Source organism: Pseudocercospora fijiensis (genome assembly GCF_000340215.1).
Source record: "Pseudocercospora fijiensis CIRAD86 unplaced genomic scaffold MYCFIscaffold_7, whole genome shotgun sequence".
Classification (NCBI taxonomy): Eukaryota; Fungi; Ascomycota; class Dothideomycetes; order Mycosphaerellales; family Mycosphaerellaceae; genus Pseudocercospora; species Pseudocercospora fijiensis.
Window position 1 is genome coordinate 3,785,238 of NW_006921538.1, and position 26,130 is coordinate 3,811,367.

Sequence of the window (26,130 nt, forward strand, 5' to 3'; positions counted from 1 at the left end):
CCGTCCCTTGAACTCCTCCCCACCGTTTCCACACGGCATGGGCACCCCGTCCGGCACAGGCTTCCCAAGAAACTCACAAAGCGGTTCCCAACCTTTGCTCACATGAAACTCCAACAACCTCTCCTTTGGGACTAAACCTCGAATCAAAGCATTATGCTCCTCGTAAGCGGCTTTCATGGAGGTTCTCGACCAGCTTGGCATTTTCTGGCACACGACGAGAAATGCGGACGTGTAGACTTGGACGAGGGTGGCGGGGTGGAACCAGGAGAGGAAGTAAGTCAGGTATCGAGCTGAAGGCGGTGGGGTTACGGATGTGATGCTTCGGTGCCAGGAGTGGAAGGATCGGGTGGAGAGAATGACTTTGGCGTTAGGGTAGGCCTAGCTGTGATATAAGCATGAGATGATCAATCACAAGCATCATGGTCATGGTAGATGAAAGTTGTCACCTTACCTCGATTAACTCCCTAGCAAACAATATACAAGGCATATCCGACACAACTTGATAGTCGCCCAGTAGATCGTCCCAGTCTTCGGTATCGAACTTGCCGACTCCACGGAACTTTGCCATGCACGCCTTGTTCCACATCGCCCAGTCGCCGGATTGGCCGTGCTCGGTGTACCCATGGTAGACACCGTTGTAGCCCAGAGTCCTGAGGGCGTTGCAAAGCGACTCTGTACCTGTGCGCGAGAAGCCAAGGCAGAGCACTTCCATCGGCTTGATGCGCGTGCGTTGGGGGCGTGGAAACCATTTTTGGCCTATGAAGTACACGATGTTGTCGAGAAGCCCCATGGTAGAAGTGCGGGTCTACGAAGATAGAGGAGCATTGAGTTGAGTGGAGGCAATGAACGTGTGCTCTGCGATCGGGGTGAATGGTAGTCTGCTTGATCCATCGCTGGTTGGACACCAGGTTGAAATATCGATACATGCTCTTCCGCTCCACCTTCGGGAGTAGTCTTTGAGTGCATAGCTGTTGCTTTGATGTCCGTGTTCCTCATCTGAAGAGGTTGATGGCGATTGGCCGCTGCGAGGTGGCATCTCTGTCGGCGAGGTCGAGCATTACATCAACGCTTCAGGTGGTGTTGCCGTTGAGATTGTCGGGGACTGAGGTGATGTCGTCGATGGCGGCAGATGATCCATTTCTCGCTTTGTTCGGATGATGGGCCGAACGCCAGCCGTTGGTGGCGTTGAGAGGCTTTGTTGCAATGTCTCAGGTCTGTAACAATGGTCAAAGAATAGCATCCCTACATTGTGAGCAACAGCATTGTAATTGGACGATGTCTGAGAGCTGTCTCAAACCTCGGTACTTTCTGTATTACTGCCTCGCACGAACATTGAGTCTTGTCCAGAAGAGGAAGCCTGCCGACGTGAGAGCGATAACTCCGCTGGCAATCACCAGAGCGTATGGCTCGGCCAGGGTATCTGCGATAGCACGCATGATCTGATGTCTTGTTCTGACGTCTAACCCTCCAAGATACTGCCTGGCGTCGCCTCCGAACATGCTTGTTGCATGGTAAGATCGGTCGTTGGGAAGCATACTCTGTATCTCGGCTTGCGCATTGTTCAAAAACACCGCGAAACCAATGCTGAGTGCTATCGCTGGCGCCGCAATTCGAGCAAAGGCCATCAGCGCCATTGCAGAAGGCACGAAGACTGGACTGACGAGCTGTTGACAAGCAAGTAGGGGAGTGTCGACGAATAGTCCGGCACCAGAGCCGATGAGGATACTGTAGCCGTAGATCTTCGAGCTCTCGGTGTAAGCATCCACGCCGTACATCAATGAGCTGCCAATTAGTACCAGTGACCCTCCAACCAGTAGGCAGGGCTCGAGGAGTGCATTTCTCCTGGTCAGCTGATTGCTGATCATAGCAGCGGCAAAAGTCGGAATCACGAGCGGGAGTAGGTGTACGCCAGCCTCCAGAGGAGTTTCGTCCTTTACGTATTGAAAGCTGCAATACTGATTAGGGTTGGCGGTAGAATGTGTGATGGCTTGACTCACTGTAGCGGAATGAAGTAACAGGCCACGAAGAATGCCGTGGCTGAGCACGCTTGCAGCAGAAACATTGTCCAGATCTTCGCCTCCTTTAGTATCGCGATGGGAAGAATTGTGTTGTGCGTCAGACAGCCGAAAACTTGCTGCGGGACAAAGGTGATACTGGAAAGGCCTGCAAGCACGAAGAGAGCGATGACTGAGCCGGAGTTCCAGGCATAGCTTAGCCCTCCAAAGTTGATCGCAAGGACGAAACACAGGAGGGAAGAGATCATCAACAGCGTTCCGATGTGATCAATACTGGTAATGCCATCTCGAAAGCCCGTCCTTGGTTGCGAACGCTTTGATGGGAGCAGCAGCGCCAGCAATCCGGCAACCATGGCGCCGACGCAGAGTTGAATGTAGTACTGCGACCATGTTAATATCCCATCCAGCATCGTATTGAGCATAAGGCGCAAATTTGTACTTACACCCCATCGCCAGGTTGCACTCCCTTGTGCAAAGGCACCTCCGATGATTGGACCAAGAATGATACCAATGCCCCACGCCAGATTTGGGAGCCTCATGTAGAACGGTGCCTCCTGTTCCGTTGTCGTCAAAGATAGCATTGACCATACCCCAAGTGCCATGCCACTGCCGCCAACGCCTGAGAAAGCTCGTCCGGTGACGAGAGCATTGATGTTCGGTGCGGCGCCTGAGATGATGCTGCCAACTTCGAAGACGATAATTGAGATGACTAGCGTCCATTTGACATCGAAAACTCCGTATAATTGACTCCTGTGAAGTAATCAGCTTGGTGTGATCCTCCGAATGGCCCTGGACGTCCGCTTACCACGTCAAAACAGTCGTGGCGGCACCGAGGAAGAAAGCCGCACTGCTGAAGCCAAGCAGGTTGACGCTTTGAAAGCTGTTCGTGAATGATGCCTGGGTGACGGGCGTGATTGTGGTGTCTAGGCCGAGCATGAATGAGAGGGATATCAAGCTGCTGACTACAAGCACCCATTGGACGCCATGCAAGTTCCTCGGCGAGCCCGCGAGGAACTCATTTTGGGAATCGTATGCTTCTTTATCCTCTGGTCGAATGTCTCGATAGGTCTTTGTGTCCTTGTCCGCACTCTCGAGGGTATTGGCGCTGATTTTGTGCTTGAGATCGACTAGACTGGACTTCTTCATCCTGTATCTTCGCTGATTCTCTTGAGCGAGACGCAGGAGCGGAATCGGTGGAGGTTTTTGCTTGCGATGGGGTCGCTCTGGGTTTACATCAGTCATCTTAGAGGGCTGAAGGTTGATTGACCGGATCCACCTACACCTTCATCTCGCTACTCAGCTGCGATATCAATTTGCATCTATTGACCCTTTGGACGAATGATGTCAGCAGGAAAGAGCTGTAGATGCTGCAGATGGTCAGAGAATGTGTGGCTGTGACAAAAGCCAATTGCTAAGATTCTTGAAACCGATTCATGTCGAACAGTCGTCGCATGCATGTTTTAAGAAAGGAATTATAGCGGCGGAGATTGCCCAGCGAGCTCTGACCTGGGGGCCTCGAAAATTTGCACGGAATTTCTCAAGACTCAGAAATGACGGAAATCTCATGCAGCTTGGATGTGCAGCGGCGGGATTTTTCTCTCGCCTGCAAAGTGCTGTGCCAGGCAGGCTTGTAGGCACGCCGGGATAGGTCAATCACGGCAACTTCTCGAGTGGACTACTTTACATGTAGTCAGTATTGTGCATGCGGCAATGATTGAGAAGACGTCAGGCCTGTCAACGCCTTTTCCGACTCGATACTGGCGTACGCGAGCTGTACGGAATGCAGAGAAGCAAAGTCGGCCATGTACTGATTTCAAGCGGAGACCTGAAAAGCGCCATAGCAGGAGTGTGTGCCTCGCCAGTCCCAATGAGCCAGAGCATACACCATGTAGATATGTGGTTGATGATTCGATGAAGCGGCTGTGAGTCTGTGAGAGCATTGATTGACGCCGGGATCAGGTGGATCGATCTGAGATGGCGATGGTGTTTCGAGTCAAGTCAAGCGATGAAGCTGGGATCGTGACATGTTACGGCGAGCGAATCGATTCGATTAATAAAAGGTGGTGTTGTTCTTGCAAAAGTGATGAAGGGGAGAAGGAGTACAGAGTAATGGCGGAGGAAGGGCAGAGGGATCAGGGGACCTATTTTAGGAAGGCTTGGCACAGTCAGAGCGAGGAAGGTGAGCCGAGATGGATGAAGGGCTAGAATTCTGCTCTCCAGCGATCCTTTCATACAACGCACGATATTTCGTGCCGCTGTGCAATAAAGACTCGCTTGACTCCCGATACCGTAGACTCACTGCTGGCCCGCGGCATACCATCTCACCCGTACCGCGCAGACGCCGCCATTGGCAATGCCGGCGCGAATGCAGCGGAAGCCTCAGGTCCAACGAATGCCAATAGCAGATCCAAATCCGGCCAAGCAATGTCGATTGCAGCTGCGGATGTGCTGTTATCCTGGAGCCTATGTTCTCAGACATCGTCTGACATGCGCACTGGCTAGCCGCCCCTCAAATCCCTCCGCTCCTTGACCATTTCCGCAACTCCTGGAATACAAAAGCCCATCGTGTACGGATCACTGCTCCTCAGACCCTCCGCCCCGTTCTCCGTCATGCAGAGCGTTTTCATTCACTAACATTGCCTTTCCCGATCGACCATTTCGTGGCCCGTTTGCCACAAGCCTGAGCGGGCTTCTTTCTGGAATGCTTCGTGGAGGCTGTGCATCCTCATGCCGACTCCCTTCCAATATGAGTGTATAATAACGCTTTCTGCCGTTTGGACTCGGTGATGCTTTTCGACTGCTGCTTGCCTCTACCGACAGCCTTGGTGGATTTGAAGGGCTTCGGCTGGGCACTCTGAGCTCTGGCACTGGTGATGACTGGCGGAGAAGGTCGATGATCGTCTTGAAAAGATCCTGCACGGACTCGCTGCTGTGTTCTTGGGTATCTGGTAACATCTCGAGGATTGGAAGTCTTGCAACTTTTCGTGCTTCTCTGGCGGTCCTCCAAGAATTGTTGTCGTGCTCCTGTATGCAGGAAATGCTCTGCCACATGGTGACCGATATTTATTATGAATCCCGGGAGGCTCTGACTCGTGTTGCCAAGCTTCGGGTTCACGATCGTATGACCTTAGGCGGGTTTCAGCATTTTCGAACCAGACTTCGACAACCTCGATCGCAACTAAGCGCCATAGAGCCTGACTGCGACAGTATCCTGCTACGCCTCAAAGCATATCGTTCACGTCAGTCAGACTCTCGTTGAAACATCGAAAAGTCGAGACGCCATCGTGTTTGCGATCAGATGTCAATCGCTCGATGCACCCCAGATCTGTCACAAACCTTGACTCAGCGTCACGCAATGCCCTCCTCATTCAGCCTGGCGGGTGTGCTTCTGGGTCACTTCTTTACCTCTAAGCAGCTCACCATCGGTCTTGTCCAAGCCTTGCGTTGGAGACGGATGCCTCGCAAACGGATTTTCGCGATGTAGGTTGCATTTGCCGGCCTTGCTGTCAATGTTCAAAGCCGTCTAACACTTGCGCCATGATCCTCTCCGGCTGTACGACTCCCCAAATGTTCCTGTCCGGCCTCCGCCACGCCAATTTGGGCTCTTGACTCCTCGCATCAACTACGCCCGTGGTTGCAGCACTTTTCAGCCACTGGCTGGGGGAATCACGGTCATCTGGCTGGCGTAGATAGTTTTCGGTAGGCTCGAACATATGCGCGTGCTACGGCACCTGTTTAGCCTCGCATCGTGTATCCATAGGAACTTGGAATCCTCTCGCGGCACCATCCATGCGATCAAAGACGCTGTTAGAAGCCAAAGCTGACCATGCCTGCACAAGTTCGCTTTATCCTGAGCTGAGGGGAATTTTGTCTGACAAAGTGGCACAATGCAGAGCACACCAAAATGCGATCATGGATCACAGTTTGACTGATTGGAAATGGTTGTCGTTGTATTGCGGTCGCTATATGGGAAAGTTGATCACCAGAACAGCTGAAGCTGGAGTAAAAGTTCGGGTAGGTTCCACAACAAACGGCTGTGTCACGAGGTGAGGTGATGTTTTGCCTAGCCCTGCCGCCGTAAGAGTCGGGGAGAAGTGCAGATGGTGGACTTGGAAAGAGATTTAAAGTCGAAGTTGAATTGAATGCGCGAAAGAGAGATTATGCCAAGCCCTTCGAGCAACGCCATCAATCCTTGTCAGCGATGCCACATTTGGGTTAGCGTCAAAACATGGTTCGAGTCTCCCTTCCTTGCATCGCTCTCCCACTCTACGAAGCGTCAACACACGACAACAGTCGGCCGCCAAGATGCACATGCCACTACGTATCACGAGCTGAGTTTTGGAACAAGACGGCCATATGATCATGCAGGGGCCGCCGTACCCTCCTCTCCCCACGAGCCGCCGCCTTCGCCCCGACGCGTTCTACGAGATCCCGCCCGCCAACTCTGCACTCCGGTGCCGATGGCGATATTCTCTACCGCCGACTTATGCACCAAGATCCCTCCAGCTCTCCCCAGAAGTGCGTGGCCGGCGCGCAAGTGGCGCTGCATAGACGCAGACGCAGACGCAGTGTATACAGGACAGCTCGAATATGAAGAGTGTGGGCGGTCTGAAGACCTCTGCTGAGTTTACCTTCATACAGGGCCGGGACTGTATTTGGAACACGAAGAATCTCGAAATGAGTGTTGGATTTATGACCCAACGTTTGGAGTACAAGCGCAGGGAGAGCATACACAAGTCATCGTTTCGGTCATCATTGTCTTATGGAGACATATCTCGATAGGCTTTTCTCCGAGCACATCACCGATGCAGGAACGCTGGACGAAAAGAAAAGCAATGAGGCATCGATCAATGCGTATGCGGAACGCCCAGAAGCCACCTCATGATATGCTGGTCATCAATGTCCACCGATCGGGACAGCGTGTCTGGCTCTCCATTGACCTCACCGCCATCACTGGAGAGTCACCGCGCCTTTGCGTGCCCCGTCACCATATCTGCCGCATTGAATACCTTCCTCAATGGCTCATAATCCAACAACCTCTGATCTCGGATGGGCGCTTGGATGGCCTTCGGCTTGGCTGGCGGAATGTAGTTTCCTTCGGCGTCCATGTGGCCATTAGCCATGGCAGTAAGGACGGTAGCTTTTGAGGACTTCTCCACCGCACTTGCACTTCGTAGCGCAGCAACGGCAGCCTTCTCGGAAGCTTCTGCACTGTGCTCAGCAGCATCGGCACTCCTGATAGCCGCCTTAGAAGACTTCTCTACGGCATCGGCCGCTCGATGGGAGGCGTCGGCACTGCGATTCGAGCCCTTTGCTGAGCTCAAACTGCCATGAGCGGAGTAGGCGATGGGCACTAGGGCGGCAATTGATGCAACGCTGGCCAGAGATGCCCAAAGCGTCTTTTTCTTGTACCATGCCTTCGGTTCTTTCACCGGAGTGGGTTCGAAGCTCACTCTGGAGTCTCTTCGCGATCGTGAAGGTGGCGATCGAGACCGTGATCTGGAACGACTGGAGTATCGTCGACGTCTCCCATTCCTGTCTCGATCCCCGGAGCGACGTGGAGATGGACTGCGTGACGAGCGACGCGACGGTATTCTATCGAACCTGTGAGTGGACAATGTGTCAGATTCGGACTGCACACCCCGTACCGTGACAGCTGCTCGTTGTAGTTATAATTTTGGTACTGAGGTGGTATGTACCTCACAGAAGCGTCGTTCGGCCTCGACATGGCTGGACAAGAGCGACCTCCTCAACACCTCCCCAATGCAATCAAGGATCGTTCGACGGTCGAACCGGGGAAAAGAGCAAGCAGACACGAGAAATGTGACGCGCGAGCAAAGTAAGAAACTGATTCATGACCGCGCAGATGCATCTCCTTATACACGTCAAGAGCCGAAGCGGAGCAAGAGATGATGCGCGCTTTTCCATACCCACATCTCCACGCTTTAAGGGAGCAGATGCAGTTCTGGACTGGATGTTGTCGAGGTACCCATGCAAGTGAGGCTGTCATTCGGCCATATCGGAGGGAAGATCCTGGCCGTGGAACCTGAGGCCGACGCGCCGCTGCCCAATGCCTCCCCGCCACATCAACCCGTTCCTTTTGATGATTTGCATAGTCCACGATCATGGCCGGACCTGCTCTTCGACGTCACTGTTGAATCTGAGAATCTGCCGTCGTCGAAGCTTTCCTGCAACCGCCACACCCGCTCGGTACCCATTTGCCGGCATCCCAAGATCAGCAGGTCAGGCTGCTATTCCTGCTCGCTCCGTCCGCCAATTCATTTGCTCTACACGTGTGATACTGGGTTGATCACGCTGCGGATGCCCACGCTGAGCATGGCCGATCACGCCTGTCGCACGGGGCACTACGATAAGCTCCGACGTCTGCGTTCGCCAGCACGTCTCCCACGTCAGCCGGATGGGCTCGCCAGCCACCGTCCGAGATAGTCCGAACGAAGACATTCGAAGCTAGCAGTGTGTCGATGTGTGGGAACCAGCCACCCTGCGTGATGGCAATGTAACACACTCGGTCCATTGACATCACTTCGACATTCCACCGCCAGTCCTGCCTCAACACGAGACCATCGACCGAGCCCGAGCGCTTCTCGAGAGCGGTGTCCGAAAGCTTGGAATCAGTGCAAATGCGGCGTTTGTTCTGAAACTCATATCCTTGCTGGATCCGGAACAGGTATGCAGAGTGACGAATGCGCTGGGGATGGCCTCGCGTGGAGATGAGGGCGCGGTCCGTGACGTGCGCTGTACTTGTACAATGTGCGATGGCGTGCGGCTGCTGCCTTTCTTCTAGACCAACGGGACGTCGGCGCGATGAAGATGTGGTGCTGCCTCATTTCTCATCAGCGAGATGTATGGTGATCCAGAACACAAACGTTTTCGTCCTACAGGCGCTTCGAAGGTGTGCCATCCGTTGATGTATTGGCCACATGGCTTCCTCTCTGGCGAGTGCTGCGCTTGCATCTGCTCCCGGTGCCGGTGCTGAGTTGTCCTCATGACGGATTGGGGTCGAACTTGCCAGGCATGCCAAAAGATGGAGCGAAAAGGCCTTTCTGGTATCTTTTCTACAGGAGAATTTGAGCTACCTTCGGCCAGGATGGGATTGAGAAGACACTTGACGCCAGATCGGGCCACATCAATGGCAACGAAGAACATCTCGGAAGGACTTTATCACCCGTTCTACTCCTGCACCTCGCTGCTGCCTGACCTTGAAACCCCCATCGCATCTGTCTACGCCAATCGAGGGTAAGTATCTGATGAAATGGACACCGTTCTCTATTCTGCATTCGATGTTGGTACCGCACCCAATAAGACACGAAACCTCATTGAAGTCTGCATCACATGCACCTCTCGAGCTTCGACTGAGCAGGCACATGTGACTCGTTCCTCGGATGTGTCACTCACATGCAAGCTGACAAGATCAATGAACATCTCGATCAATGCTTGCATCTCTTGTCCATCTTCCAAGAACTCAGTTCTTTCAAGAACCATCACACACCGACATCTGAATCACACACAGTACTTGGCCTGCGCACTCGCAGTCCCGCATACACGATGCAGATCCGGACACTCATCTTCAGTATTCTGGTATATTCAGCCGGCTTCGCAAACGCACTGCTCCGCATCGGCGATGTCTTCGACATTCAGCCTGGTTACATCGTCAACGGAGGCTGCAATGCTTACTACTACCCGAATGACCCAAATACACATTTGAACAAGTGGTGGTGGCAAATCCTGTCTATGCATGCGCAAGCCGTAGTTGCACTGGACACGCCAAGCTACGAAGGTAGCAGCAGGACGCGGAAGCTGCTTCTCGCCCTTCTAGGCATCGCACCCCGTGTTGACAGTCAAGGATGGGACCGAGTTCCATATTCGAACTCAATCGACGGCTTCCGATTGCGGGAAGTTCGAAAAAACATGCGGATCTTTTGGGACTTTGTGAATACTCCAGGCAATGCTAACTACAAAGCCAAGCTGTTCTGTGGAGGAGGCTATTGGTACCAGCAATTCGAAGATTCGCCGCTTCTTGATGCTATGGGAAACAAAGTACTCAGAGACTCACATGATCCATCCCGAGGCTTTGTAACACTGGGAGAGCATGAGAGAATGCATGGCCGAGGGCAGAACTTCGGTACGTTTCAAGTATGGAGCGTTTGTGAAAGGGTACTGACTACGGCAGATCGCTACTGGTATTTTCACTCCACTGTTCACACCGAGTACCCAACGCCCGAGGGCGGGACAAAAGACAGCAAGTATTGGCTTGAGGATCGTGATGCCTCGCCGGAAACTCGCAACGCCAGGTCGCCTTGGCCCGTCGATGAAGGGACAGGTAGTACGCACCCTTGTATGAAGAAAACCCTCGTGGCACGCGTGTTTGATGATAGTTTTGCGAATCCAGGTTTGGTCTATCCGGCCAGGAGCCATGGTCATATCATACTCTGCGGAGGTAATCCTCAACTGATCCCCAATAGCGTGGATGAACTCGATCTCCGCCCCCAGCACGTTGGAAAGCGACTCCAGCAGATGAGGCCCAATTGCTTGATTCCTTACCACGAGATTGTTCACCTCGCGCTAGGCGGGCAGAACTCACCAGACGCAGAGCGTCGAAGGCCGATTATCGATCAAAATGGCTTCGTACATCCACAGTGAGTAACAAAATTTCGACGAGAATTCGCACTGCTGACGCCACCTAGGTGGCCATGGAATGTCAGAGCCTGGTACGCTACCGGTAAAAATGGCATTGGAGCGAATGACATGCTGAATGTTGCATTATTCGACCGCGCGACCGATGATCACGGAAGGTAAGTGATGTCCGCCCGTTTGAAGCCCCGGGGCTAAAGGTTCGAACAGATTTCCTTGGCTCTCTTGGGATGATCTGGATGCCATTAAGAATCCAGAAAGTCTTGTCTGGTGGTCTTACGCCAATTATCTGCTCGTAAAGACCGGGGATGACTGGTCTGTTGGAGTCATTGAAGATCCACTGGTGCAACCGCCACTTTTGGGGGGGAAGATGTCAGTGCACGAACCTCCTGACACCGCCAGCATCAATGAGACTACCCTCGAAATGGTACAGAATCGAGTCAACGTCACTGAGATTCTGGAGAGATGGAAATTGGAGGAGGAGCAGTATGCCATGGCTCCGATGACTGAAGAAATGGCGCGGATGCTTTGAAATCGCAGTTGAAAGTCTTCAGGGCTTGTGGTCGGGGGCCTTACTAGACAGGAGATTGTGATTGACTTACTCTTACCTACGACTGCATGCTTGGAAAGACTGCATACACTTTCGACGGGCATGCGAGCGTTAACAAGCTAAGGGCAAGATACACGGCCATGCAGATAGTTCGTCCATGCCAAAGTACCACAAGAGTATCGCTAATCGTTATAGCCTTTGTCTTTTCCTAATGCTTCTCCGCTACAAAGCCGATACAAAGGGGCCGCCTTTCAACTCTAAGATACAAAGCATTGTGAAATCTGAAGCCATGCGTCAGCAGCACCGCGAGACTGTTCACTTTCACTGGGAACGTAGATTTTAACTTCAAAATCTGCGCTTTCTGCGTCTCCTCAAACACCTCAACAGCCCTCGAGACCTAGCCTCCCAAGCAACACCATACTTCTCGGTCAGGAATACCAGCAATACAAACCCACTCTCTAAACCACAATTATCGCCATGTCGCAAGAAGACATCCTCAACCTCGTCCGCACCGGACTCGCAGACCTTCGAGGCGAGAAGCAAGAGACTCCGAAGCCGAAGCAAGACACCATGGACTACTACACCACCACACAAGACACAAACGCAAACGACGACCTCGACTTCTTTGATTCCGCCTGGCTACCAAGCGAACAGCAAACCACCACCACCTCCTCCATCCAAAACCCACCACCACCTCCGCCACCAGGCCTCCCCATCCCAACCATGCCCCCACCCGGCCTCATGCTCCAAACAAACCTCCTCACCGCCATCACCCACTTCCGCCGCACCTCGGAATACTACGCCGCGCGCCAAATCCGTGATCTCGGCTATTCCATGCTGGGCCAAGAAGTTTTCGACCACGCGCTCGATGCCGCTGGGATGGGAACTCTTCCGCGTTAGGATAAACAGATTTCGGGGAATTTGAGGGCGTTGGAGAGTCTTGTGCTTGTTTGGGAGGAGATGGTTTGTCTTGGAGGTGAGGGGGAGGTGAGGGCTGTGAAGGGGGTTGTGGAGGGGTTGTTTGGGGAGGGAATTTTGAGAGGGGAGGAGGGGAAGTGGAGGGGCGGTGTTAAGGTTGGGGTGTAATGTGAAATGGATGGGGACGAGGAGGGGCGTTTGGGTTGGTTTGATTGCATTTGTGAGCGGCTGAGGTGCAGTGGCAGTGGCAGCTGTCCCAGGAGGATTGGGAATATCGGTGTTGTTGGATTTTGCTAATAGCGATTGATGGATTCAGCTGCTGGCATAGAACTGGGTATGAATGAGCATGTGGAAAATACAATGAGACGGCGTCACGCGTCTTTGGACGGTGATGTTGTCCTTGCATATCGCCATCACCCTCTCATCCTCGCTCCCACTCTTTCTCCGGCCGAAGCTCCTCGCATTCCAGTTTCTTCTAACAGACGTATCCCACCAGATCTACACATCCCTCTCTTTCAAAATCATCCGGATACCTCGCCGTCGTCTCCTTTTACGCTCCGCCCCTTGGTCATGGCTGCAATTGCCAAATTCCAACCATGTCTCTGTGCTCTGATCCTGATTGTTAGAGTGAGATAGCAAGGTGACTTGTTGCTCTCCATCCTTCTTCCCCCGAGTGTAGTCCCAGTGATCGAGCGCAGTTTCGCTCTGCCTCACAGCGTATTCGTCACGTAGTCGCCAAAAGGGGGCCGCGAGTCCACGCTCGGTTGTTGGTGAGAATCTTGCCTGCGTGCCTCGCATCCCAAATGCCACCAGGAGAAGAAGAGGTATGCTCGCAAATAGCTCGCTGGTTGAGAAGGTTGTTGATCTGAAGCGGTGGTACCCCTGGCACTCTGGCCTTGTCGTATAAGGGCTCTGTCGATCTCACCGAGGTTGGCTTGGGCGATCGCGTTTCGGTGCGCCGCTGCTGTATACTGAGGATCCTTTCTGCATTGCAGACCCGTTGCCATCATCTCTCGGTGGCTCGAAGCCGTAGGAATCGTCTATGACGGATGTTGTACAAGCTGTGGCTGTCAGCTCCTCGGTCAGCATCTCCGTTCCAAGTAGTCGCGCCTTTACAGCTCGTGTACTCAGGGGATGGGTATGCTCGCAGTGTCAGTCTCCCGAAACCTACCGTAGCTCTTCGTGAGCATCCACTGACCATCACCGACTCGCAGCTGTTCCTGGTGCTACTCGGGCAGCCGTAGGTGTCACGTAGGGAAGATTTGGCGCCGCGGTTTGCACTTTTGAGAAGTGGCGCCAGAAACAACAGGAACGGCGCATATGCGAAAAACCGCGCATTCATCAGGATTATGGGGACAGGCCAAGGAGGAAGGGGGAGAAAGGGGACAGGCGTGATCTTCATCAAGAGTTCGTTACATATCAAGGTGGTGTTCCAAGGAGGAAGGGGAGAAAGGGGACAGGCGTGATCTTCATCAAGAGTTCGTTACATATCAAGGTGGTGTAGCATAGGTGTCGCGGTTGACCTTCTTCTCCAAACCACTGCGGACGGCAGCGACATGATGAAAAAGTTGTTTGTATGCCAGCAAAAGTTATGTGGTCGCCCTCGCCTCTGAGAAGGACGTAAAGGCAGTCATTCGTGAGCGACTGCCACCCACGGGGCCGCTAGATTATGAAGGAGAAAAGAAAAGAACTTGAAAAGCGGAGGTCAGCTGTAGACTGCAGTTTTATGCTTGGATTTGCGTGCTCAATGCTGCCGTTTGCTGTGCCCAGGCGTTTCATATGATGCCGAGCACGGGCCAGCCGGCGCATATTCGGGGTGCTTTGCAGTGCCTGGAAACCCATTGTCAACACTTCACCAAAATGTGACAACAATACATTCATCATCGAAGTGGAGACATTCACTGCCAACGCAATTGATAGACCGCCGCAGACCCACCTTGAAAACTCACTTGCTCCTTTGCGAGTGAATCGCGTGAGCTGTAGTATTTAACAGTCCGTATTTCCATGTCACCCCTTGTTCCCACACCTCACAAAGTATCCACTCCGCAACCATTTCTGCTGACACAGAATCCACATCTCAACTGATCCCCACTGGCGGACAGCGCGAAATCCAACACAATCGAGAAAGTGTTGACCTACACATCGAAACAACCACGGCCATGCCTCCAACGAGGTTCCCAAGCTTCGACAGTCTCGAACTTCATAGCTACGTCCACGACGCCACTATGGCACCAAGAGCCATCTCCAAATCCGAGTACGACCGCCTGACGACTGAGACCGCTGAGGCTCAAACACGAATCAATGGCGTTATCAAGGGGGTCTGCTCTAAGCTCCCCTCTGAGCTGCGACTAAAGATTCTTGAAGCGTACTTACACTCCCATGACATGGCCCTATTCACGATGTGGCCCGGAGCAGCCCGCCTCTACATTCCGGACTCGTTTGGCATCAGAAGAAATGTCCAGGCCGATGGATCAATTGACTTCCCTGGGATGTGCTCAGCGATGGCCGGATTCCTCATGAAGAGACTCAAAGATCAGGCCTACATGTCCTCCATGGCAGAAGAGTCACCAGCACAAGTGCAGGCAGTGCTCCAAGAGATGGACATCGAGTGCGCTAAGATGCTTCCCAAGCATACCATCCACCAATTCGCGGCGACATTTCCCACCAGAGCTCAACCCACTCGAACCCCCATTCCACGTAAGCTGCGTCACTGCACCGACAAGATCTTTCACATCAATCTCAAGATCACCCTCCAGCAGACGTTCCAGGCACTCTACCCTGTCGACCTCTACGCTGCGATCAATGGTATTGCTCATATCAAGCAACATTTCCCATCCTTGATCTCGCTAAGAGTCATGCTGTGCGACCTTGGAAGTAGCTACTACGGTGTGCAGGGGGCGACTCGCTCTCTATTCCGATCCGGCTACATGTCTCCAAACTGCCAGAACAGGTACACGACTATTGAGGAGGAGATGGAGAGACTCGTGGTCGAGATGCACAAGATCCCAGGCATCAAGAGATCCATCGTCTGGTATGAGTCTGAAGATGCGCAAGCAGCTCGTCAGGAAGCCAGGGCACAACAGAGCGACTTGACTGGGCTGATGGTCGCGAAGGGAGAGCAAAGCCAGGAGATGACCGCTGCAAAGGTGGTGGATCGGGCGATCCATGCTGTGGACCTAGACGTTGATTTTTGAGGCACCATCGGCGCCTAAGCGCGATCAACTACGTTCGCCGGGTGAAATACTCACGTATGCATGACACACATGGTTTGTGGGCGTGATTTAAGGGGGCAGGGCTTCATAGGAAGAGCGACAGCCTACGAGAGAAAATACTATCGCGTTCGCAAATTGAGTAGCCAAGCCCAAGTTCCTTAGTATCACCTGAAGCAAGCATGCTGTGCACTTTTCCGTAGTCTAACGCACCATGAACATTTTTGAGACAACTGCCTGGCCAGTCGAGTTACTACAAGTAGTGATTCACCATATACCTCGCATCCATTGTTAATACTACATGAGGCTTGATCCACACTCGAGTCGTGCCAAGCGCATGTGAAAGCGGATCGTCCCGCCAAGATCCCTGCCTTCACCCCTGTCCAGTCAACAAATAATACATCTCCGACTCGAACCACGATTTCAACAACCACGCGCAACATCCAAAGTCGCAACTATGCCTCCCATCCGTACCCCCAATTTCGAGTTCGCCAAACAGGCTCTGGGCCTAGAAGTCAAGCAGCCGCCCCTCAGCCCCGACGAAACACACCACATCAAAGCCCTGGTCGGCTGCAAGAGAATCGTCGACGAGCACATGGCCACCGCCCGCGCCCTCGAAGTAGAATATCTGGAGAAGCTCAACCTCGTATCGCCAAGAACCACGCTTCGCCTCTTCGCCGAATGGCTCGCCAACATCGCCACGTACATCAATCGCAACGGCGACGCCTCCCTCCTCGAACAACATATCTTGCGCGAAGTCGCAAATTTGAGAATTGCTGCCGAGCAGACTCAGCCTTTTGAGAACCGGAAGTCGCCATGTATTACTATTGGCGCGCCCGTGCAGTGGAAGACGGTGATCAGGGGGCCGGTGATTGGAGGGAGGTTGAGTTCGGCGTTGGTGGAGTGGATGTTTAAGCGGACAAGGCTCTATCTTCCGCATCTTGCTATGGAATGCTTCATTCATCGGACTGTGTTTGAGATGGCGGTGGAGACGGAGGGGGCTTTGCTGGGTATGCTGGAGGAAGCGGAGGAGGCAGAGGAGGCAGAGGAGGTTCGTGAGGTTGAGATGGACTGAAGAATGGAACTCGAGTCTAAGAGAACGAGAAATGCGGTGGCGCTGGAGCTGGGACAGGGCAAACGAGGTGGACATCGACTGCCGATATTACACAAATCACATCCACCCACAACTGACTCTTGCTTTGCAAAGTATCATCCATTTTCAATGGACAGCCATGACCTTGCGCAAATTCCACCCGCCTGAAGCAAGGATATGTGGATCTATGTATGTGATCGAAGCGGCTTCACACGCCGTGAGTGCGCTCTCCCATCGCTTTACATCTATGCTACCATTGTCATCTTTGCCTATAACTACGGTAGGAGCTCAAGCAGAGGTATCTCAGGATTACTGCACGAAGACTCTCTCCAGCATTGCTTATTTACAGCGCGACTTCCATCACGAGTCCTTTCCTACGCGTCCATGGTCTGATCCGAATCACGTTGACAAGGTGCTCAGGTCAAGACACGGTTTTCATCAAAGACGTGATGGTTCGCCATTGTTCTCTTCGGTCAAGAGTTCTTGCTTCGGCTGAAAGTGGCTAGACAAAGGAGATCAATGAGAACTGGTTATCTACAGGAATACATTCAGACATCGAGCACATGCTATGTGGTCTAATAACGCCGCCCTGAATCTCCCCCGGCGACCTCTATATCTCTCCACCAATATACCAGGGTGATTGGGCACTTCAGCATTTGGGCATCTGACTGGCAAGGCGCCCACCCCTGACTTTGGCCCGTGGTACTCACAATTGATTGCTTGGAGATTCCAGCAAACTTGTCTCATTGGAATCAAAACTCTCACACCAAGTATACCGAGAAGCAAGCTTCGGAGCGGCTTCTCTTCTCATGCTGAACATTGCAACCATAGGACTTATTTTGGACATTTATCCCAGCACCGCGCACTGCCGAGTGGCATCCCCGACATGAAACGTTACATTCGTCATGCACGAGGACATACTTTCAATCATCGAAACGTATAGAGACTACATTATTCCATGCAGCTCCTGACGCTCAGGGCTTGTATTACACTGCGCAACAAGATTTTATCAGCGATGGTTCTCGATGTGCTTTTCGACCATTCAAAGTCAACACCTGCATTAACAGAAGGTGGAAGTCTCAGTACGACACCACGACGCTCACTGCGCATTCATTTGGTGAAAACGAGGGCCATAGCACGAAGTATAGAGCGTCTTGCGATGACTATAAGTTCATCGCCTCTGGCACACTGGACGACACGGCGGACCTTGGTGTCTGCATCAGTAAGAACGCGATGTCCTGTTTTCAACTACCGCTTGAATCGCACACGACTTTCTGCGCAGCTCACGATACCCCGAGCTTTTTCGTCAAGGATAGGCGAGCCCATCAAGGCCACGCCGAAAAACTGGATCCCAGTATACGGCCTGCGATGTCCATGACTGCTTCCTCTACTCCTGTCAAGCTGGGGAGAATGACACGACCGACATCTAGATTGGAGCCGGAGTGAAGCCACCTTATGGTGCTCTGTGAACAAAGCTGTCTCCGAGGCCTGCCCGTTGATCGATGTTGCCGCTCTCTGTCTCAACTCTGGCAGCGTGGTGTCCTGGGCGACAAATGATGGCCTATGCAGTTCAGGTCGCCAGCACGATGAGATTCCTGATGATCTATAGAACTGGAAAGAACAAATGTGGAATACCTGCCCAGTGAGCGGTCGATGCAAGAAAGAGTAGGCCTAGAGCCATCCATTTCTCGGCCGCACATGATGTGCAAACTATCAATGCAATACTGAGGCCGAAACCTTGGTGATCACGTTTTCACAAAGCTTTGTCCTCTTCCTACCTCCCGTGGGTCTTGGCAAGCCTGTCACTTGTGTGAAAGTGAATTGGCTGGGGATCAGGCAGATCTGTACTTCACTGGCATCTTGCGGACATTTCATAGCCTCTCTCCAGCTTCTGTCGTCTTGATCCGATACACTGACCACTGCTTGCACTCGAAAGCTCTGAACACGTATTACACGGATCAAAGACAACCAACGGCCTCATTTCAAGAGCCACAGCGCAAAAACCAACCGATTATAGCCCAATGTACAACCTAAATGGTGAAAGTCAAGAACTCCGCTGAAGAGCTTCGCCAGCGAGCGGACGAGCTCGTCAATAAGTATCGTCTCCTCGAGGGACAATATGCAGCTCTACCGTTGCACCGCCGCCGCAATCTGAAAGCTGGTACTTCTTGGGAGACATTCTGCGCTGCTGCAATCTTCGAAGGACGCATCTCACAGTACTGCCGCGAGGAAGATGGCTCTTTTGATATTCTGCAGACTCTTGTCAAGCAGTCGAGGGACTTCCGGCAGGAGATGTTCCCGGTTGCTATACCATGGTTCTCGGACTTGGCGGCCGTCTATCAGCGAGCGCATGACGAAGCGCGTAGCTGGACGACCTACACTCTGAATCAAGAGCAGGTCGGGCTTGCGAAGCTGAAGTGGAAGTATGAGCAGGCCAGCAAGCTTCTCGGCCACCTGAATCATGCACCTACAACTGCTGCAGAAACATCATCTCGAGGGATGGAGTGTTTTGCGCAAGCGTGCAAGAGTATCTCAAGTGGTATGCAGGAGCATGCAGCACTAAAGGCGGCAGAAGATGAGATGGAGCGATTCAGCTACGACGACGACCATTTCATGGCGACTGAAGGCGTGCGGGAGTGGTTCTCAATCGATCTCCGCATGCCCGCTTGGCCATCCGCAGATCCTCCGCCAGACTTCACAAGATGGCAGCAGGGCGGTGTCCCTGCCAGCCAGCCTGGAGTTGCTTCAGGTTCATCCACGTCTACGCCGAGGATGTTCGATTTCAGCCAGGCGTCTCAGTCATCAAGCAGCAAGGCAGGCGGAATCTGGTCGGAGCGAACGTCCGGACTCAACGGTTCTCAGCAGAACGGGACAACTGCTGGAGGATGGTGGGACAAGAACAATCCTCAGAGCTCGCCACAGGCCCAAATGCCGCCACCACCGCGGCCAGCTCCGAAGGTGGACCACAAATCACGTCTCGCCGAGTACGATGCACACTGGAAGTCCCTTGCGCCACACGATAAGCAGTTCCCATGCCCAAACTCGACTTTCAGCATGCCCAGCTTTCAGAACCGCCAGGAACTGCCATACAATCAGCAGAAAGTCGCACAATGGTCTCCGGCAACGGTCATTGGGGTCATGACAAAGCGGTTCTTCACGGATGCGTTTGCGATTCGGACTACACTCATCACATTTTCGGACGACCCAACCAGCGTTGACTTCGAATTGCAGAAGAAGAATTCGGCAACCACGGTAGTCGCGCTTCGCAAGACACTTAAGATGGAGAGTGTCAAGTGGCATCCAGACCGATTGAACCGTCGTACCGGAGTGCCTGGCCAGATCGATGAGTCGATTGGTAAAGCGCCTGGTAATGTCGCGATCCGGTCCGCCGTCCAGGAGCTCATTGAGCAATGCGACAAGTTTGTTCATGGAGCGAAGGATTGGAATCCGGATGAGACAATGGGGTCTTGAAGGAATGAAGGACAAAGGATAGCGGCATTGGGAAACCTGGATCGGCTAGGGTAATGACAAAGCATAAAGGAGGAAATTGTGAGACCACGAGCGGTGTCCAGCTGAAGAGGCCTTTGTGGTGATCTGGAGGAGCTCAGCGCTCTTGCCAGATCGTAGCATGTGCGGCCTTCTGTTTCCATGTATGCATAGGCCGGTAGAAGATTGGAGAATTGACATCTTCAAGCGTGAAAGCATCCTCGACGTCTCTTTCAAGACTCTCCATGTACTTTTCTTCGTTCCACTTCGGCTCATCCAATCCTGTAGGGATTTTCGGCGATCATGTTTTTGCCGCTGTCATAACATTAGCTCCTGCTGTGTCCACTCCGACCAACACTTCAATCACCTATTGGAAAGCATCGTGCTAACAAACGCCACTGGAAAGTCCATTTTCTGAGCGGACTCTTCGTCGCTTGCGAAGGTCTTGAGTTGCCATAATGTTGCCTGGGAAGTGATGGCGTCCTCGAAATCCTAGTGTTGATACTCGATTATGTTCCGTATCGATGCTGTTTGTTTTAGGCACAATGTTCCCGAAAGTCCGTCCGTCCCGCAAGCATAACCCTTGGCAATTTACTGAATCGGGCAGTGGACTTGCTTGAAAGATCCAATGAAGTTGCGAAGAATCGGCCCCCAAATCCTGCGTCCCTGGTCAGCGCCAAACTCTCTTGCAGTATCTTTACTGTTTCGATTCCGGAATTGTTCTCCTCAGCACGCCCAAGAAGCTACTCGGCCACGGAATCTCCCACTCTTCCCACCTGCCCGGCAATATCTGGCTTTGGCGGCCTGACCTCCCGCCTTTCGATTCGAGCTTGAAATCATGAATGGTCTTGGTGACCGCGGCCATGAAGTCGCTTATCTTCGGCTGGTCGTCTCCCATGCCAAACTTGTTGCGGGTGTTTTCCTCAGCTCTTTCGCTCACCATAGTATGTTCTCGCCATCCGGCCCGGTTGGGTCTCGTTCCTGTGAGCGCAAGCAGTCGAAGAAGAAGCGGAGGCCCGAGTTCAGAATAGGAATGGTGAAGTCTTCGTCGCTAGGTCGCTGCTTCGTGACGGACAGGAAAGTGATCGAAAGCCCAGGGTGACGATTGAGTATGATATGAGTCCGTGTCGATGCGAACATTGATTCTGGAAGGTCAGTTGGATTTCCCCCAAACTCTTCTGTCGCTTGCACCAAAGTGCTGATCGATCCGCGAGTAATGCCAAGTACGCGGTCCAGCTTCAGCATGTCGAACCCATGCTCGTTGATCAACGGCCTCAAGCTCTTTCTCTGCCCATTCAATAGTCTCATCTTGCAGAATTCGTGTTGCTCCGTCGAAAGTTGCCTCAGCTCCATTCAGATCGGTCCTGGCCTCTAAGGTATTGCTCCTCCTGCCGCATCTCAGGGTGCGGCAACGCTTTGCAACTTGGTCTCGGCAGAACATTGCTGGCTGAATGTATGGGTGGTAGATCGGAGAAAGGCCGGGATGCGTCAATCGTGGAAGAATAAGTGTGAGCGGAGGCGTGTGCTATCGAAAAAGAAAATCGACGAAAGGACTCGGCGGCCTTGGTTGTTGGATTCCATGTTGTGGCGAGGTCTCAGGACAGCTTCATTCGGACTCTGTGTTCCAAATCCTCTCTGCGCATGAGGACTTGGCTGCGATTTTGAGCTACCGACGGATGAAGTGGTCGTACGCTGAAAGCGAGAAGTCCTCTTATCCCAAGCTTACGATCCCAGGCACGGTTTGCTATGTGCCAAGGCTCAACACGAGTGCCTTGCCGGCCAGTGACGCATAGTCTTGCGAGCTGTATCCTCCCCCGGCGGTGCCTTGCCGCTTTAACAGCTTTTCGGGAACCGAACCAGCCCCTTGTAACCATATTGCGACATCAGCCCATAGACCAAAGCCTCTTTCCATGTTCCTCGGCCATGCTGACATGCTGCTCCCGTCCAAGTTGTGTCTTTCTTCGGCCAAATGTTCCAGTCAATACGTAAGATGTGCGACAGCAGCACCTCGTCTTCCATGCCATCACGACCTTCAGCCCCATTCGAGTCGGTCATCGTGGTATTCCATCGCTGCGCAGGATCTAGCGGTCATGAGGCATTTGTGAAGGCCCACTTCAATCGCGCACTCTCGCGTCCGTGCTCCGCCGGTATGTAAGGTCTGTTTTGGTGTTTCGCAGGCGGCTTTGACGGTGTGGCAATTGCAGAACAGGCCTCGACTGTCGAGCCTTCAGGCAAAGCGCATTGCTACAGGGTGGCGAGTGGTGGAGCTTTTCGTGAACCGTGTTCTCGGTCCGTAGTCGCAATGTGTATGCTGTGCGATGCTTACGCGTTGAGCGGTTTACGAGCGATCCATGGTGGATTGAGTTATCCTTTTGCGCTGGTTGTCTTCGTTTGCGCCAGCTGTAGTTGTTCGGCTCCTGCGAGTCGGCTTTCAGTACGTCCCTTGCCCTGAGCCTTTGGTTACCACTGCCCTTGCCCAGGTCCATGGCGCAAATCAGTATGCTTGCTGAGCTCGCTCGAGTCGCTCTCGTCGTGATGGTGTATGTCTTGGCAATCAGCCCTGTTTGCAATAAGAGCTGGAAGAAGCTGTGGGCATCGCTTTGGCTTGAGCTACGCTCGCCACGGCTTCAGGGGCCAAGACTTCCGCCTCATCAAACACAGCAACGTCGAAGACCATACCTCAAATAACTCAACAACACACCATTGCAATCGCTTCAAACTTGCAGAGCTCCATTGCACCATATTTGTCTAAAGTTTGACCGAATACAAAGACTGTATGTGGCCAAACGCACGAAACCTCGCTGTCAACGGAAGGACGAGCTGATTGAGCATTATGTACGCACTCAAAACACCAGTCCATAACCAATAAGATCTCCGAGATCACAAGCCTCCGTGGCCAATTCAGAATTCGTTCTGAGGTATGTATTCCCCTCATCACAATCCTGGCTGGCGACGGCAAATGGCAAATGGCAAAATGGCACACAACAGAGCATCCGCTCTAGGATTTGGAAGCTAAAAGAAACACCGTCTGGGTTTCAACAGCCACTCATGCGTCCGGGCTTGAGTGGTTGATTGTTTTGCTCTTCAGACCTATTTAATTTGATATGGTCGAGTCTCCTTTTGCGCCTCCTTTTTGAATGATTACGACACCCAGTGTTCAGTATGAAACAGCTATCTTTTTGTTTTCGCCGCATGGAAGATCTCAATGGCCTCAATGGCGAGATCGGTCTCTGTTGGAAAGCAAGAGCTGAAAGAAGCAGGACACTGAGCGTGTGCACCGGGGATCGAACCCAACTCAACTCGCCTGTCGGGCTTTGAAGTATGCACACAGAGTCAACCCTGTGTCAGCGTGGAGCAGTCTATTACAACGAGTCATGATATGGTGAGGAACGAAAGAGCTCACAAAGACCTGCAACACCTGGCGATAAACGATGTTGGCATGGAATGCTGTAGGCTTTGTCACAATGTTCGAACAATAGTCTTGGCATGAACGAGCATTCAATCTTTACCAGCCTTGAACAAAGCTCTTGGCATGAACGCGCTTCTCCTGCTGCAAACTTGGAACTTCCACACAACACAAACCACCTTGTTCCACAAACCGCCTAGCAAGCAGACCATGGCACAACTTCACGATTTCTTCACGATCCATCACCCTCCCCCACAGCATCACTCATCCTTCATCACTCGCGCCGAGATGAGCGACAAGTCCTGGCAGCAGCCACTCTACGAAGCCTTCGTCAAAGAGCGCCAAGCTCCGCGTGGCAGAGAAGAGCAAGTTCAAGATTCAGAAGAAGACACGAAGACAAAGGAGACATCTCAACAAAGCCAGCATAACAAAGAACAGCACGTCCAACCTTCAAGCAACAAGGCTAAGGAGAATGACTCCCCACCAAAAGACGAAGAAGACGTGATTTTCGGGGGTCGCGGCAAGGAGTACACCAAAGCCTTGAAGAAGAGCCGTGACGAGTACGCCATGAATCTGCAGGGCAGGGGCTGGGGTGGCGTCAAGCATAATGAGAATTCCATCCAGTACAATCCGGATGCGGAGTGGAAGCCGGCTGGCGAGGCGGAGGATGAAGAGGCGTGGAAGAGGAAGCGGAAGGGGATGGGGTATGAGAATCGGTAGGGACGGAAGCAGGGATGGGGGTGTAGGGGGAGGGATGGAAGAGGGTTGAAAAGGAGGGCGAGGGGTTGGTGGTGCTTTATGGGTCCTTGCTGCCATTCTACTCACATGCGAGAAGTTTGGATGCGATGCTTGCTTTCTACCTCCTTCTCAGGCTCTTCATAGTGGCTCCTTCTACCACATATGCACCTTCTGCCGTCTACCTCTACCTCTCTTATCGCTCTGCTTTCAATCTGGTTCAGCGGCGTGAAGGAGTTTTCAATGCAGACGCAAGGAGAGTGAGCAGGTACAATATCAGTGACAGGTCCGATAGTGGAAGGGGCGTGTTGCGCCTGTCCACGACTGGTATGCTATCGATGAAGTCTTGCTCTATCCTCAAGCTGCGTGGGCACCGCCTTATTCTTCCGTGTTCTGTATCTCAGCGGAGAGCTACTCGCCCTTGCCAAGTGGGCTGGCCGTCGCTGCGGTGCTCAAAGATGCACTGATATCATCTGGTGCAGAGAGACTGGCCATAAAGCTGGCCGAGACCGCTCGTGAGAGGAATTCAGTACTCAAGCAATGTGCTCTCGACTGGCGAGATGGCTGTGAGCGATTCGTTGGTGCATGGAATGCTCCTGGTAGGGTCGGTTCTTTTGATGTACGAGCCGAAGCTTTCCACCGCTGGAAGCGCCTGTCATGCTTGCCGCTCTTCAGTAGCGCGATGGGGAATGAGGCGACCATATTGCTACTCTAGCACGACGCGCTGATGCTGGGTCCCTTCGTTCCTCTTCTCCTGGCAAACGCCATATGCGCGCGACAGATGCAAAGTAAATGTAGGTCTCTGCCTAAAAGAAAAACCTGCTATCTGCCATCATGGAGTGTTTGCGATGGTATCAACGACAGGTTAGACCACGACTGGACAAGAGGGGCGTGAAGTTTGTCATGTCGCTCCTGAGCCCAGAGCAGCGCAGCAACCGTCCGAAGGACTTTGATCTCGGCCGCAACAAGGACCCCGAGTGCTATGAAGAAGCAGATGGGGGCAGTGTTATAGCCGTGGGCGACGGTGTGCGAGTACTCTGGGCTCTCGAGTTCTGAATACTCGATGGAAAAACGAAGGAAGAAGTGGCGAAGAAAGAAGGGAAGAAAGCGGCGAAGAGTTTGCGGAAACCAGGGGCGGCGTGGCCACGGGTGCGGCCGCCTAGCGCTGTTGCCAAGGCGTAGCGAGAACGAGAACGAGCTCCCTGAGCTTCTTGTTCGAGGAACGGAGGTGCGGACTTCAACAGGAAATGAACCAATACTACACAAGAGAGCAACGGTATGATCAGACACGGAGAGCAGAGGTTGTCCTCAGAGTTGGAGCAGGCAATGGATATCAGCAGGGGCCCGACTGCGCAAAACACTTGCTTCCCCTGAATGAGTTCGCGCAGGAACAGAATAGTAACAGGGGAGTCAGCCGTGCACTCGGAGCTGTGCGATGGTTGTTGTATATCCGCTGTCCCCACGGAGAGAGCCAAACCGGATACATACCAGGTGCTATTACAAAAGTTACAGCTGTTTGGTCCTGATATGAGTAACGACAGCAGCGAGACTTCTACGACACGGACAGAGCTGCCGATTGGGAAAGACGTGACGAGACTTGAGACATTTGCTGGATTGAAGGAAGCGATCAGACGCCATGGAGGCGCTTCTGAGGAATGTATCGATTGTCTGTTCCGGTTCTCTCGAGTCAGGCAGAGACTACGATGCCCAGTGATTACAGCGAGCGAAGACCAGCCTCACAGCTTCCCAGCACTCCCTTCTATCGATACTATCCTCCGTACGCGTCCTCATTGCTTCTTGTTGAATGCTCAATAGACCCAGCACTTCTTGCCTAACGCTCCAGTAGCCGCAGAGGACCCTGCAACCGTTGAAAAGGCCAATGGCTGCCTGAGGGTGTTGCCGAGCTCCGTTGGTCCAAGCTCAGGCGAGAACAAAACAGCTCGAAGTTCTCTTCGCAACTCTCTCCTTTTCTTCTTCGGCTCCGGCAACCAGGCGCGAGGTACGTACAAACTCGACCACAACACACCACGCTTCGACTGACCCCTTCACAGCAGAGTCGCTCATGA

At 52.9% G+C, this 26,130-nt stretch overlaps 12 protein-coding genes across 12 annotated transcripts; 5 read left to right on the plus strand and 7 right to left on the minus strand.

Annotated features, from left to right (window-relative positions):
* MYCFIDRAFT_101378 (uncharacterized protein) lies at window positions 1-718 on the minus strand (the record flags this gene model as incomplete). The annotated part of the gene is made up of 2 exons (XM_007931250.1): window positions 1-378; window positions 452-718. Coding segments are annotated over 2 exons (645 nt in total), but the record flags the coding sequence as incomplete, so codon positions are not given.
* A 595-nt stretch (window positions 719-1,313) lies between these two features.
* MYCFIDRAFT_31883 (uncharacterized protein) lies at window positions 1,314-3,161 on the minus strand (the record flags this gene model as incomplete). The annotated part of the gene is made up of 4 exons (XM_007930610.1): window positions 1,314-1,947; window positions 1,998-2,395; window positions 2,459-2,765; window positions 2,821-3,161. 4 exons carry the CDS (start codon window positions 3,159-3,161, stop codon window positions 1,314-1,316), a joined length of 1,680 nt encoding a protein of 559 aa, XP_007928801.1.
* A 195-nt stretch (window positions 3,162-3,356) lies between these two features.
* Window positions 3,357-4,220, plus strand: MYCFIDRAFT_177483 (uncharacterized protein; the record flags this gene model as incomplete). The annotated part of the gene is made up of 9 exons (XM_007931251.1): window positions 3,357-3,391; window positions 3,420-3,450; window positions 3,481-3,592; window positions 3,638-3,645; window positions 3,687-3,704; window positions 3,735-3,903; window positions 3,933-3,945; window positions 3,975-4,034; window positions 4,097-4,220. The coding sequence occupies 9 exons, from the start codon at window positions 3,357-3,359 to the stop codon at window positions 4,218-4,220; spliced, it is 570 nt and encodes a 189-aa protein (XP_007929442.1).
* Window positions 4,221-4,243: 23 nt separating this feature from the next.
* Window positions 4,244-5,773, minus strand: MYCFIDRAFT_177484 (uncharacterized protein; the record flags this gene model as incomplete). The annotated part of the gene is made up of 11 exons (XM_007931252.1): window positions 4,244-4,316; window positions 4,341-4,485; window positions 4,511-4,560; window positions 4,594-5,055; window positions 5,106-5,209; window positions 5,255-5,323; window positions 5,348-5,378; window positions 5,436-5,514; window positions 5,546-5,574; window positions 5,607-5,719; window positions 5,747-5,773. The coding sequence occupies 11 exons, from the start codon at window positions 5,771-5,773 to the stop codon at window positions 4,244-4,246; spliced, it is 1,182 nt and encodes a 393-aa protein (XP_007929443.1).
* A 1,203-nt stretch (window positions 5,774-6,976) lies between these two features.
* On the minus strand, window positions 6,977-7,743 carry MYCFIDRAFT_78250 (uncharacterized protein; the record flags this gene model as incomplete). The annotated part of the gene is made up of 2 exons (XM_007930770.1): window positions 6,977-7,514; window positions 7,664-7,743. 2 exons carry the CDS (start codon window positions 7,741-7,743, stop codon window positions 6,977-6,979), a joined length of 618 nt encoding a protein of 205 aa, XP_007928961.1.
* A 77-nt stretch (window positions 7,744-7,820) lies between these two features.
* Window positions 7,821-8,548, plus strand: MYCFIDRAFT_212078 (uncharacterized protein). Its single transcript, XM_007931254.1, has one exon. It carries the CDS (start codon window positions 8,007-8,009, stop codon window positions 8,460-8,462), a length of 456 nt encoding a protein of 151 aa, XP_007929445.1. The 5' UTR covers window positions 7,821-8,006; the 3' UTR covers window positions 8,463-8,548.
* MYCFIDRAFT_208617 (uncharacterized protein) lies at window positions 7,821-9,248 on the minus strand (the record flags this gene model as incomplete). The annotated part of the gene is made up of 4 exons (XM_007931253.1): window positions 7,821-8,517; window positions 8,555-8,776; window positions 8,827-9,182; window positions 9,219-9,248. The coding sequence occupies 4 exons, from the start codon at window positions 9,246-9,248 to the stop codon at window positions 8,484-8,486; spliced, it is 642 nt and encodes a 213-aa protein (XP_007929444.1). The 3' UTR covers window positions 7,821-8,483.
* A 40-nt stretch (window positions 9,249-9,288) lies between these two features.
* Window positions 9,289-12,479, plus strand: MYCFIDRAFT_177487 (uncharacterized protein; the record flags this gene model as incomplete). Its single annotated transcript, XM_007931255.1, has 15 exons — window positions 9,289-9,409; window positions 9,439-10,672; window positions 10,721-10,828; window positions 10,854-11,153; window positions 11,180-11,226; window positions 11,298-11,327; window positions 11,364-11,393; window positions 11,448-11,530; window positions 11,554-11,644; window positions 11,705-12,112; window positions 12,144-12,154; window positions 12,178-12,297; window positions 12,325-12,331; window positions 12,361-12,412; window positions 12,452-12,479. 15 exons carry the CDS (start codon window positions 9,289-9,291, stop codon window positions 12,477-12,479), a joined length of 2,670 nt encoding a protein of 889 aa, XP_007929446.1.
* A 27-nt stretch (window positions 12,480-12,506) lies between these two features.
* MYCFIDRAFT_177488 (uncharacterized protein) lies at window positions 12,507-13,142 on the minus strand (the record flags this gene model as incomplete). Its single annotated transcript, XM_007931256.1, has 6 exons — window positions 12,507-12,534; window positions 12,573-12,610; window positions 12,640-12,838; window positions 12,864-12,918; window positions 12,946-13,017; window positions 13,061-13,142. 6 exons carry the CDS (start codon window positions 13,140-13,142, stop codon window positions 12,507-12,509), a joined length of 474 nt encoding a protein of 157 aa, XP_007929447.1.
* Window positions 13,143-13,177: 35 nt separating this feature from the next.
* Window positions 13,178-19,908, plus strand: MYCFIDRAFT_177489 (uncharacterized protein; the record flags this gene model as incomplete). Its single annotated transcript, XM_007931257.1, has 29 exons — window positions 13,178-13,238; window positions 13,267-13,358; window positions 13,391-13,630; window positions 13,688-13,728; window positions 13,762-13,771; window positions 13,802-13,907; window positions 13,936-13,997; window positions 14,025-14,098; window positions 14,129-15,305; window positions 15,331-15,383; window positions 15,422-15,473; window positions 15,510-15,531; window positions 15,574-15,606; window positions 15,651-15,667; window positions 15,691-16,399; window positions 16,422-16,630; window positions 16,660-16,695; window positions 16,745-16,883; window positions 16,916-16,935; window positions 16,962-17,007; window positions 17,091-17,136; window positions 17,164-17,339; window positions 17,381-17,879; window positions 17,913-17,971; window positions 18,007-18,079; window positions 18,107-18,140; window positions 18,167-18,247; window positions 18,274-18,460; window positions 18,482-19,908. 29 exons carry the CDS (start codon window positions 13,178-13,180, stop codon window positions 19,906-19,908), a joined length of 5,781 nt encoding a protein of 1,926 aa, XP_007929448.1.
* A 45-nt stretch (window positions 19,909-19,953) lies between these two features.
* Window positions 19,954-22,657, minus strand: MYCFIDRAFT_177490 (uncharacterized protein; the record flags this gene model as incomplete). Its single annotated transcript, XM_007931258.1, has 15 exons — window positions 19,954-20,238; window positions 20,270-20,290; window positions 20,318-20,427; window positions 20,468-20,618; window positions 20,657-20,966; window positions 20,995-21,068; window positions 21,098-21,448; window positions 21,478-21,571; window positions 21,598-21,732; window positions 21,776-22,004; window positions 22,050-22,104; window positions 22,131-22,509; window positions 22,547-22,570; window positions 22,603-22,611; window positions 22,644-22,657. The coding sequence occupies 15 exons, from the start codon at window positions 22,655-22,657 to the stop codon at window positions 19,954-19,956; spliced, it is 2,241 nt and encodes a 746-aa protein (XP_007929449.1).
* A 42-nt stretch (window positions 22,658-22,699) lies between these two features.
* Window positions 22,700-26,104, plus strand: MYCFIDRAFT_177491 (uncharacterized protein; the record flags this gene model as incomplete). Its single annotated transcript, XM_007931259.1, has 22 exons — window positions 22,700-22,726; window positions 22,753-22,777; window positions 22,811-22,987; window positions 23,012-23,035; window positions 23,078-23,155; window positions 23,193-23,381; window positions 23,436-24,006; window positions 24,041-24,071; window positions 24,103-24,324; window positions 24,360-24,668; window positions 24,697-24,718; window positions 24,759-24,852; window positions 24,905-24,955; window positions 24,982-25,088; window positions 25,115-25,147; window positions 25,197-25,213; window positions 25,251-25,277; window positions 25,309-25,555; window positions 25,597-25,651; window positions 25,685-25,774; window positions 25,799-25,847; window positions 25,880-26,104. The coding sequence occupies 22 exons, from the start codon at window positions 22,700-22,702 to the stop codon at window positions 26,102-26,104; spliced, it is 2,670 nt and encodes an 889-aa protein (XP_007929450.1).
* Between the last annotated feature and the right edge of the window lie 26 nt (window positions 26,105-26,130).